This window comes from Chlamydomonas reinhardtii, chromosome 13, assembly GCF_000002595.2.
Source record: "Chlamydomonas reinhardtii strain CC-503 cw92 mt+ chromosome 13, whole genome shotgun sequence".
In the NCBI taxonomy this organism is placed as follows: Eukaryota; Viridiplantae; Chlorophyta; class Chlorophyceae; order Chlamydomonadales; family Chlamydomonadaceae; genus Chlamydomonas; species Chlamydomonas reinhardtii.
Window position 1 is genome coordinate 318505 of NC_057016.1, and position 11300 is coordinate 329804.

At 65.5% G+C, this 11300-nt stretch overlaps 2 protein-coding genes across 3 annotated transcripts in view; one reads left to right on the forward strand and one right to left on the reverse strand.

Moving 5' to 3' along the window:
- The first annotated feature begins 21 nt into the window (after nucleotides 1-21).
- On the forward strand, nucleotides 22-5626 carry CHLRE_13g564250v5 (uncharacterized protein). The gene is made up of 10 exons (XM_043069230.1): nucleotides 22-394; nucleotides 724-810; nucleotides 1035-1249; nucleotides 1426-1582; nucleotides 1839-2147; nucleotides 2332-2967; nucleotides 3162-3383; nucleotides 3523-3801; nucleotides 4009-4248; nucleotides 4581-5626. The coding sequence occupies exons 1-10, from the start codon at nucleotides 47-49 to the stop codon at nucleotides 5187-5189; spliced, it is 3102 nt and encodes a 1033-aa protein (XP_042917205.1). The 5' UTR covers nucleotides 22-46; the 3' UTR covers nucleotides 5190-5626.
- Nucleotides 5627-5958: 332 nt separating this feature from the next.
- The window catches only part of CHLRE_13g564350v5 (uncharacterized protein), a 26666-nt gene continuing 21324 nt past the window's right edge, over nucleotides 5959-11300 (reverse strand). For both annotated transcript variants that reach the window (XM_043069231.1, XM_043069232.1), the window contains exons 35-44: nucleotides 11066-11186; nucleotides 10376-10500; nucleotides 9912-10040; nucleotides 9425-9565; nucleotides 8971-9054; nucleotides 8446-8481; nucleotides 8066-8133; nucleotides 7464-7576; nucleotides 6912-7228; nucleotides 5959-6647 (exon numbers count right to left, since the gene is read on the reverse strand). In XM_043069231.1, coding sequence (XP_042917207.1) covers nucleotides 6570-6647; nucleotides 6912-7228; nucleotides 7464-7576; nucleotides 8066-8133; nucleotides 8446-8481; nucleotides 8971-9054; nucleotides 9425-9565; nucleotides 9912-10040; nucleotides 10376-10500; nucleotides 11066-11186 — 1212 coding nt within the window. In that variant the 3' untranslated portion in view covers nucleotides 5959-6569. The remainder of the gene's footprint in view (nucleotides 6648-6911; nucleotides 7229-7463; nucleotides 7577-8065; nucleotides 8134-8445; nucleotides 8482-8970; nucleotides 9055-9424; nucleotides 9566-9911; nucleotides 10041-10375; nucleotides 10501-11065; nucleotides 11187-11300) is intronic.

The window sequence follows — 11300 nt, forward strand, 5'->3', positions numbered from 1 at the left end:
TCAATATATTTGCACCACTTTCTTACATAGACAAAAGCGTGCCAGAATGGCGCGCGTTTACCGGGGTGGCCCCGGCTATAGCGCTAGGCCCGAGAATGCGCTCAAGAGGTCCGACGAGCTTGAGGCTATTGGCCAGAAGTCCGCCGCGCTTCAGGTCCTGCACGATGTTATTTGCAGCAAGAAGCACCGCACTTGGTCTAAGACGTTTGAGGCCATCATGCTGCGGCACGTTGAGCTCTGCGTGGATATGAAGAAGCGCAACTATGCCAAGGAGGCGCTGCTGCAGTATCGCAATATGTGCCATCAGGTCAACATCAACTCGCTGGAAGAGGTCATTAAGCACTTCCTGAAGCGCGCGGCCGACAAGGCCGAGGAGGCGCAGGCGAAGGCCGCGGTGAGCCAGGCGCCTGCAGGGCTCAGATCTGCGTTTATTGGATCCACAGCGCGGGGTGGAGGCTGCGATCGCGTGCAGCCTGGGGTGCCTGCACAGGATCGAGTGCAGAGGAGCCGCCAGAGCGGGAGGGCCGGGACCGAACCTACAGCGTGCCTTGGAATGTTGAATTGTGGTTTGTTTATGGAACATACGTGGTTCTTACTGGGAATGGCTATTTAACGCTGCTGGCACCGACTAGTACATGTGTTTCCGCGGGAACTTCCACTGGAGCGCAGGGCTTTTCAATTTGGTTTTCGTGGCACTAAAGCTATCGGTATACAATCTCGTAGGCGGTGACACTGGACGTGGAGGACTTGGAGGAGGACGCCAGCCCCGAGGAGCTGATGCTGAGCTATGTCTCCGGCGAGAAGAACAAGGTGCGTGGGGTTGCAGGGAGCAACGGGCACTTATCCATGGGCTGGGGCTGCGCTGGGCTGTTCCTTGGGGTCGGGGTGCTGTACGCAAGTGCTGCGCGTGTGCGCGAGGTGTGGGCGAGGACGTGGGGTGGTGTGCGTCGGGGAGGCGACTGAAGGGCGAATCCGCATCAAGCGTGCTCCCCCACCTTTCTAACCCCCTGTTCCCGCTCATCGCACCCGCGTAGGACCGCACCGACCGCGAGCTGGTCACGCCCTGGTTCCGCTTCCTGTGGGAGTCGTACCGCAGCGTGCTGGAGATCCTGCGCACCAACCCCAAGCTGGAGCCGCTGTATGCCATGACGGCCACCAAGGCTTTCCACTTCTGCCTGCAGTACAAGCGCACCACCGAGTTCAAGCGCCTGTGCGACATCCTGCGCCAGCACCTGGTTAACCTGGTCAAGTGAGTGCCGGTCGCTCGGCGGGCGGGGCCCTTGAAAGGCCGTCCGATGCCTCCAGACCGGTTGAAGGGCTCCAGACTTGGGCTGGGATTGCGCCAGTGCGCTACAGCAGGGCCCTGCCGAAGTGCTGCAATACCCAACCGCGACCAACTGTTCCTCGCCTTCACCCACCGTGCAGCAAGTTCCGCGAGCAGCGCGACGCCGGCCCGGAGAGCATGACCATGCACCTGGAGAGCCGCTTCGAGCAGCTGCGTGTGGCGTGCGAGTTGGAGCTGTGGGGCGAGGCCTTCCGCTCCGTGGAGGACATCCAGCAGCTCATCTCGCTCACCAAGAAGGTGGGCGGGCGAAGCCGAAGAGCGGGGGCTGGGGAGGCCGAATGAGGGGTAGGGAGGGGGGGAGGAGGGGCACGGGTTTCCGGGAGGGGGTGGAAATGATTGCCTGTGAGGGGCCGGGCTGGCAACATCACGCATGCCGGGGCTACAGGGTATGAGGCTGGTTGCTGGGCGCGCACAAACCCTGCAAGCTACAACAGCTCGCACCCGGCAGTCGCCTGGCTCGCATATCCACCACCGCTCTGCTCGCCCTCCACAGACGCCCAAGCAGCCGCAGCTGGCGTCCTATTACACGCGCCTGACTCAGATCTTCGCCGTGTCGGACAGCCCCATGTACCACGCCTTCGCCTGGCTGAAGCTGTTTAGCTTCGCCCGCCAGCATGCGCGCGGCATGTCGCAGACCGACTACCAGCAGATGGCTACGGCCGTGCTGCTGGCGGCGCTGGCCATCCTGCCCTACGAGCGCAGCAACACGCCCGGCGCCCGCGGCGCACCCTCGGACGCCGTGGCGGCTGAGCAGGAGAAGGAGCGCGCCAACCGCATGGCAACCATCCTGGGCTTCGCCGTGGTGAGTCCAGGGGCCGCCTTCGATACTGGTTAGATGACTACTGGATGGAGAGGCACTGCGCTTGGTTGGGATCAACGGCAAGGCGCGGGGTACAGAATGGGCGTCCCCACATCTCCCACAACACTGCATTTGACTTAGCGCTCACCATCCCGTTGCCCTCTGCACCTTGGCAACGCCCGTGCAGGACGCCAAGAAGGACGCTCGCGGTCTGCTGACGCGCCAGGCGCTGCTGGCCACCATCTCCTCCTCCAACCTGCTGTCGCTGGTGCCGGCCGAGGTGCGCTCCATCCACGACGCGCTGTCGCAGGACTTCAACCCGCTGGAACTGTGCCAGAAGCTGGCGCCGCTGCTTGAGAAGCTGCCGGAGCTGGCGGCGTCGCAGCTGTCGGGCTCAGCCCCCGTGCGCAGCGTGGCGCTGGACAAGTACGTGCCCGCTCTCAAGCAGGCGGCGGTGCTGCGCCTGCTGAAGCAGCTGAGCGAGGTGTACAGCGTGATGCGCATCTCGGAGCTGGCGGCGCTGGTGCCCTTCTACACCTTTGCCGAGGTGGAGGCGGTGGTGGTGGACGCGGTCAAGTACGACTACCTGACCATGCGCGTGGACCACCGCAACGGCACGCTGCACTTCGGCGCGCAGAGCGTGGAGGCGGACCGCGTGCGCGGCCACCTGGCGGCGGTCGCCAAGCGCCTGGCCAAGGCGGTGACCATGATGAGCCCCACGCCGCTGCCGCTGTCGGCGGCGGACGCGCAGCGCCGCGCGCTGATCATCAAGGAGGCGCGCGAGACGCTGGAGGGAGAGCACCTCAAGGCCGTGGCGCGCAAGGTGCGCGGCCGGGCTGGGGAGGGGGGGGCTGTTGGGGTGTGGAGGGTGAGGGAGGGTGAGATTCCGCTCCACGGTGTTCATGTGGCTGCACGCGGTGTCACATGCGGGGTCGTTGAGTGGGTGAGCGTTCGCTGGACTGAGAAGGCGCATGACCGTTGCTGAACATAATGTGTGCGCTGCTGTCTTTGGTGCAGATGGCCATCGAGAAGAAGAAGGAGGAGGCGGAGCGCGCCATGCAGGAGGCGGAGCACCTGGAGAACCAGCGCAAGCTGCAGGCCGCCGCGCTGCACGCGCAGGCCGAGGACCGCCGCCGCAAGGAGGAGGCGCTGCGCCGCGAGGCCGAGCGCATCCAGCGCGAGATGGAGGAGAAGGAGCAGGAGGAGCTGCGCGCGCACCTGGGCGCCCGCAACATCAAGGTGGGCTGGCGCCAACACCTGCGCACGCTGGCGGCTCCACACCCCCGTTTTCTGGGCTGTTTGTACCTGCTTTGCCACAGCAGCACTGCTTGCGACCCGACACGACTCCGAACCGCGAACCCCGATCCCGGCCCTGCAGGTGAAGGACGGCGAGAAGCTGGAGAAGAACACGGTGATCAAGGACCTCATGTCGGAGCGCATCAAGGAGCAGCAGGAGATGGAGCGCCGCATGGCGCGCCTGGCCAAGAACATGGACCACCTGGAGCGCGCCCGCCGCGAGGAGGAGGCGCCCTACCTGGAGGCCGCCTGGAAGGAGCGCCAGGAGGCGGACCGGGCCTACTGGGAGCAGAGCCAGGCCGAGGCGGCGCGCCTGCACCGCCAGGCCTGGGAGGTGGACGTGGAGGAGAAGAAGCGCCTGGTGGGTGACGGGGACCGGGGCGGGGGAGGCGGGAGAAGGGGCGTCGGCGCTTCGGCGGTTTTGTGGCACTGTGCGCCGGGCGCCTCTTTTGCGTGCCTCAGCATACGTATGTTAACAGAGGCCCGCTTCATGCCGGCAGCCCATATTGGGTTTATGCCGTTCAAGCTCACCCTGTGCTGCTTTTCCGATGTGACATGACGTGCACAGGCTTACATGGTTGCGGACAAGGAGGTGTTCAAGGGCATCATCATGCAGCGCCGCGAGGCCGAGTTCCACGCGCTGCGCCGCGAGCGCGAGCGCCGCCTGGCAGAGATGCGCGCGCAGAAGAAGTACGAGCGCGAGATTGCGCGCCGCAAGGCCTATGTGACGCGCTGCCGCGCCGAGGTGGAGGACCGCATCCGCGAGATGGAGGAGCAGAAGCGCCGCGAGGAGGAGGCCAAGAAGAAGGTGGGTTGGAGGTTGGGAGGTGTGGGGGTTATGTTGGCGCCTGTGGGACTAAGAGGACGTGGCTTTATGGCAGGGAAGCAGGCACGGCCGACAGCTCTGTTGCCGATACGTGATAGACTGTGTGCGATGAAGCAATGATGGTATCACTCAATAATACATGTTAGACTACTGACCCCTCGGGGCATGAGTACAACTTTTCCGAGACTGAGCTTCACACACACACGCAAGCAAGGCGTGTAACACCAAACAGCCTCACCCGCCATTGCCTAACACAGTGCCCTGACCGATATCCCTGCCCTACCTCCCGCCGGACCATCCATTTGCCCATGCAGGCCGAGGAGCTCGAGCGCCAGCGCAAGCTGGACGAGGCCCTGGCCAAGCAGCGCGCCCGCGAGGAGGAGATCGAGCGCCGCAAGGCCGAGGAGCGCGCCGCCATTGGCCTGGCCGCACCCGCGCCCGCCGCCGCCGCCACTGCTTCCAGCGCCGCAGCGGCTGGCGCCGGCGGCGGCAACCGCTTCGTGCCCCCGCACCTGCGCCGCCAGATGGAGGCTGGTGGCAGCGGCGGCGGTGCGCCCGCCGCCGCCCCTGCTCCTGCCGCCGCCCCGGCGGCGGCTGCGCCGGCTGGCGGCGATGAGGAGGGCGGCTGGCGCCGCCGCGGTCCCGAGGCGCCGCCTCGCGACTACGGCGCCCCGCCCGCTCGTGGCCCCGACAACTGGCGCGACCGCGACGCGCCGCCCCGCGACGCGCCCCGCGACGCGCCCCGCGATGCCCCGCCCCGGGATGCGCCGCCGCGCGACGCGCCGCCCGCTTCGGGCGGTGGTGGCAAGTTCGTGCCGTCGGCCCTGCGTGGCCGCCCGGAGGGTGCTGCGCCGTCGTCAGGGTCCGCCCCGCCGCCGGCCTCGGGCGGTGGCGGTGCGTACCGCCCCCCGGCCCGCCGCTAAGCGCGTGCAGCGTGGAGTGTGAGGACTCGTGCAGGGCAGAGAAGAGAGTGTAGGTGTGCTAGATCTGCCGTCGCCAACGTCGACGGAGTGTTTGCTGGCACGACGGCGGAAAGACGGAACTTTACTAGATAGAGGTTCAAGCCATGTAGGTAACATGTGGAGGATGGAGGAGGTGGAGCAGGATTGATGACCCGCAAATGCGTGTCAACAACGTGAATTACTCGTGTGGACGGCCTGAGGCTCACAGTCCTCATGACTTAAATTGCATGTAAACAACAAGGCAGCTGGGAAGGGGGCTGAGCCTCGCAATATCAGGGAGGACTGACTGCAAATTGGTAGACGGATGATGGCCCGACGTCTACCCACATTTGGGAGCGAGGCATGGACCGCCATCCACGCCATCCGTGCCTTCCCTTTCCACACATTCCCTTGAACCTCTAGCACAATTAACGCGTTCCCGCAGCCCCACACCCAGGGACTAGGGCGACTGGGCCACCGCGACGGTCCCGCGGCATTCAGATGCGTCGACAGGCATGGCTCGGCAAGTCGCACAAATTGTCGGCTTTTGGGCTGAGCCCCCCGATTCAGGGAGGGGGCGAAGTCCCAAGGAACATCCCTGTCCGCACGCACGCAAGCACGCACGCCACAAAGCCCTACGGCGTGCCATGGGGTGCCCCTTCTGTATGGACAACCGGCGTGACCACACCGTGTCCCTAGCCTATTGGTGCCTCCGCCGCGTTATAGAAGCAAACGGCGGGAGCCAAGGCTGCCAAGCTACTGGTTACAGCTTTGGGTCTGCCGCTGTACCGCGCCCGACACATGGCCGCCGCAGCCTGCCAGCCTTGCAACAGAAGGACTGGCGGGAGCACCCTAAAACTACCGACGGCACCCGCACACACCCCATCCTGCGGCAATACGCTCCTTCCTGCCCGAATAGCCGTGAACGCGTGGCACACCCAGTCTAGCAGTTCTCTTTACAACGCCGCCCCCGGAACATTTGCAAATACATCTTATTCCTACTCCTCACCTCAAGCCAACCCCCCGTATGGACGTTCTAGAGGACAACACCCAGCACATCAACACAACACACCTCCCGCTGTCTGCTACCCGTCGTTCCTGTGCAAACTCACCCTGCACCGACTCCACACCTGCACACCCGCACACCTCCTGCACATGCCACGTGCACAACAGTTCAACCTTTGCTTGCCAGGGCCCCCTCCTCCCCGTGCCTCCTCCCCTGGCCTCCTCCCCGTGCCTCTTCCCGACAATCCTGCACACGCACGCACGTGCCTCCTCCCCACACGTACGCCTGCACACGCACGCACGTGCCTCCTCCCCACACGTGTTGCCTGCACACGCACGCACGTGCTGCCCCCACAGCTACATCCAAGCCGACCAGCCCGGGTACATGCGGCACCACCGCGCCGGGTCCTGCGCCTCCGCCAGCAGCGCCCGCACCTGCAGGAGGGAGGGGGCGGGCACATGCATGGCCCGCTGAGATAAATGGTAGACAGTAGGCCAAGGGGAGCGGGGCAGCGGCGGCGCCGCCACGTCCGGGGCGTCAGGGGTTGCGCGCACGGGGTCCAGGGCCGGGGCCAACAGGACAGGCTGCACCCGGGATGGAATCAGTGCACGCATCAGCGCAATGCCGGGAGCCGTCACGAGGCCTGAAGCACAACCCACGGTATTTGTCCCTGCAGCCACGGTACCCAACACGCTCACCTGGCCCTCCACAGACAGCGGCGCTCCGCTCAGGTCCGCAGCCACCGCCGCCAGGGCCGCCAGCGCCGCCACCGCTGCCCCGCCGCCGCCACTCGCACCGGCCTTGGCCCCTGCCGCCGCCGCCGCCGCCGCCGTAGAGCCCTTGCCCTTCTTCGCACCGGCTGCGGCCGCCCCCTCCGCCCCGCCACTGCCTGCTGCGCCGCCACTGCCCAGCCCCACCACGTCCATACGCCCCTCCAGCTTCTGCTTCACACGCAGCACCACGCGCGCGGCGTCGGCGTTACCCAGCTGCTGCTGCTGCGCGCCGGCGTCGTCGCCTGTGGTGCAGTGTAGTTGCATTGCCCACACGTGCGATAACGGCAACGACTTGAACACACGTGGACATGGCAGGGATCATGTTGGTTGCGGGAGCGGCAGCACCGGCAGGATCTCAAGCCGTGGGTTGTCACTTGAGGAATGCTGGCGACACCGCACAAAACCCACACGCCCACGCGGAAAGCAGGAGCCGTGGACACACGAACCCCCCTCCACCATGCTCCACGCCCCGCGCACCTGCATCGCCTTCCTCGTCGGCCCTGGCGCCGCCTCCGCCGCCGCCGGCCGCTGCGTCCAGCCGCCGCGGCGCCTGCTGCTTCTTGCGCGCCTTGGCCAGGGTCATGGTCCACCTGGGGCGTGTGGTTGGGGTGGCGGGTTGTGTGTGTGTGTGTGTGTGTGTGTGTGTGTGTGTGTGTGTGTGTGTGTGTGTGTGTGTGTGTGTGTGTTTGTGTGTGTGTGTGTGTGTGTGTGTGTGTGTGTGTTGCGAATCGCGCAGTGCAATGCACGTGTGTGTCCGCCCCGGGAAAGGCCGCAACCCACCCTCCAAACCCGCATACGGCGCACGTCTGTGCAGACAGGAGGCTCAGCGCCGCGCTCCAAGACTCAACCCCCGGCGCTGCGGCAGCCCTGTGCCCCCCCCTCATTGTTAAATAATCATAATAAGTAACCCCCCCGGCAACCCCGCCGCCACTCCCACCGCCACCGCCACCGCCACCGCTACCGCCACCGCCACCCAACACCCAACACCGCCACCACCACCCAACACCCAACACCCAACACCCAACACCGCCACCACCAGCCAACACCGCCAGCCCGGCCCCCGCCTCCGGGCCACGCACTTGTGCAGGGGGTCGTGTGTGACCACGTCGATCACCGTCAGCAGCGCCTCCGAGTTGGTGCGCAGGACCTGCGGCGGCGGGCATGTGCGATTGTGATTGTGATTGTGATTGTGATTGTGATTGTCCTTACATGCATGTGTGCGCGGTGTGTAGCTATGCGCTTGGGGTGGGGTGGGGGGTTATGCGGACCGAAGCCACTGGGGACAAAGCAGACGGCTCCGCCGCCTCCGCCGCCGCCGCCGCTGCCACCGCCGCCGCCACCGCCGCCGCCGCCACCGCCGCCACCTTCCCCCCAGACAGACATGCAGGCAGGCCGACCGGCACACATCACAAACGCCCCGCGCCCCCCTCGACACACGGCACACGACACGCGGACTGACCCGCAGCGTCTCCTCGCAGCTCCGGCGGAAAGGACCCTGTGCAGCGGACATTGCGCGCAACACACCGCGTCATGACACGTGTGTGTACCGTGTTTGTATCTGCCCTGCTTGCCTGTGCCTGGATGCACGTGCTCACGACACCCAGCTCCCCTTGTACATGCCGCTTCCTCCCGCGGCTGTGGCCGGGTCAGTATGCTGTTCCTTGGCTCACCCATAACACGTAATGCGCAAACGGTGCCACAAGCCCGGCCCGGCTTTCGGCGCTGGATCGCTCCCCGCCCCCTTCCCTCCCCGCCTCTGCCTGTGCTCCGCTAGTTTGGCTTGGTTTGGGTAAGTCCGGGCTGGTCCTTATAACCTCCCTCTCCTCGCCGCCCTCCGCCCTCCCCTACGCGCAAGCTTTCTTGGAAAAAACTTGTCTTGTCACGCGCATTTTCGTGTCTCCTAGACCATCGTATTGGGAACGGTGAACGCAGCACCTACACACCTCCCCCTCGCCCTTGCCCTCCCCCCCGACTTCGCTCCCACCTCTGTTCCGTTGATGCCCATGCCGTCCACCACATCGCGTGTGAGCCGGAACGGCACCAGCTCCGGAGTGGCCAGGAACCGACCCTGCAGCCCGTGGGGCCGTGCGGACGTGTGGACGTGTGGAAGTGCAGGTGCGGGTGAGCGGCGCACATCACGGGGCATGTGACATAAGAGTGGTGGTGGCGCAAGAGGCCCAGGTCCCCTGCAGGCGGCGACTCCATGCACGGCACCCACACGCGCCCGCACACAGTCCCCGCGTGGGTCCGTCCACACCCACGCACGCGCACGATGCCACACCGCCTCTACACCCACAGACTAGGGGGATTCACACGGCACCATTGTACACACACGCTCTCCTGCACGCCCTCTCCCACACAGCCCTCTGACCCACCCACACGCCCCCTCACCCACCCTCCCCATCCTCCCCGCCCCCCCCCTCCCCCTCCCCCCCCACCTGCTCGAAGGCTATGCCCAGGTCTATGTGCACCACCTCCCCCGTGGCTCCGTGCAGCAGGATGTTGCCGCTGTGCCGGTCGCCCAGACCCAGCAGGTAGCCGGCCATGCAGGCGGCGGCGGAGGAGCGCGTGTAGGCGGACTGGGGGGGGGGAGGGAGGGAGGGAGGAAGCGGGGGCAGGAGGAGGAAGGAGGAGGGTGGGGTTTGTGGCGTGTGTGTGTAGGGGGGAGGGGCAGCAGGCGGGAAGAAGGGCAGGAGCGGGTCACGTGTGCTGGGGCGGCAGGTGTGTGCGTGTATGTGTGAGACATCCGTGTTCACTGCGGCATTGCCAAGGCGCTTCATCAACCTCAGCCCCCGTCACTCATTCCCCATCCCCTGCCCTTTCCCCCTCCTTCTGCGTAACGCGCCTGAATTACTACTATTCCTGGCTACGCCCTGACCTCTTAAATGATAATCATGAATGTAAGCCCTCCGCCTCCCTGCCCACCTGCGCCGCCAGCCAGGCTGTGGGGCTGGGGAAGCCCTCCAGGAAGTAGTGGTGGAGCACGGGGCTGAAGTGCGCCAGCGCGGACAGGAAGGACGGCAGCTTGTCGGCCGCAGCGCAGTCCTTGACTTTCTATAAGGGGGGAGGAGGGGTTTACATTCATGGGTTTACATGCATGAGCAATCAGAAAGAAGCGAAGTCGTAGTTCGGGGGGACGGGAGCCGGGGAGAGGCGCGGGGGAGTGCAGGTCGTTTGCGTGTGATGTGCATGTGTGTGTATCATGGAGGCGTGGACGGGGCACCCGGGGTGACGGTGCCGCACTGTCCAGGCCCCGGCACCCACACACCTCTCCCTCCCTCCCCGCCCCCTCTCTCTCCCGGCTTTCGTGACTGGGAGGGCATGATAATGGGAGTTTTACATTGGGTCCGGGCACATAGCTCCCCCCCCCCCCCCCGACCCCCGCTCACGAAGTAGCACTGCATCCAGCTCCACTCGCCGGGCCCGGCGTAGCGGCTGTGCGCGCCCTCGGCGTAGTTGCGGCCCAACAGGTACGAGTTGAGCGGCTGCGTGTCCTCCACCCACTGAAGCAGGCCTGGGGGGGGGGGCAGGGAGGGAGTGAGGGGGGTAGGGGGGTGCATTCATGATTAGCCAAGAAAGTGGTAGACGGTAGGCAATCTCGGGGGAACAGCAATCGTTACCGACGATGCCGATCAGGGGGAAGGGGGGTTATGTGCTTGAGCCCAACGAACAAGTCCTATCATCAACATCGGAAAGCCCACCCAGTGACAAAGATGCAAGACAAGCGCGGTAGTAGGGGGGAGGGGGGCGTGTGGTGTGGCCAACGAGCAAACGTTCAGTAGGGGGGGGGTTGTAAATACCAGCCCAAACTAAACCAAAACCAACAAAAACCGGGGGGTGGGTGAGGGTCGTCGAGCTGCTGGGGACATGTGCGTGCTGGAGTTGTAGAGTCAGCATGGGGCAGCGGACACCCCAGCAGCACTGGGCACCCAAACGAGTCGTCAGGCCTTGCACACCCGGACCCCTTCCTTCCCACCGCCTCCTCCCGCAATGCACTGTCCCCCCCCCTCCCTCCCGCTCCCTATCTGCTTCCAACACCCACAGTCCCGCTCCCCCTCTCTCCCTCCAACCCCGCTGACCTGCTCGCGGCGAGAAGGGCACCACGCGGTATGTGGCTATGCGCAGGCGGCGGCGGGCGGCGGCGGCGTCACGCGCCAACAGACCGTTGATGAGCGCGAACGTCTGCTGCATAACCGCGTCCTGCGGGGGGGGGGAGGAGGAAGTGTGTGTGTGTGTGTGTGTGTGTGTGTGTGTGTGTGTGTGCGTGCGTGTGTGTGTGTGTAGCTTGGGTTCTGATATATGAAAACCGCTTGT

Coding starts and splice junctions, on each gene's coding strand:
- CHLRE_13g564250v5 (XM_043069230.1), top strand. CDS start 47: ATGGCGCGCGTTTACCGGGGTGGCCCCGGCTATAGCGCTAGGCCCGAG. Junction 1,250..1,425: donor CACCTGGTTAACCTGGTCAA/GTGAGTGCCGGT, acceptor CCCACCGTGCAG/CAAGTTCCGCGAGCAGCGCG. Junction 1,583..1,838: donor TCATCTCGCTCACCAAGAAG/GTGGGCGGGCGA, acceptor CGCCCTCCACAG/ACGCCCAAGCAGCCGCAGCT.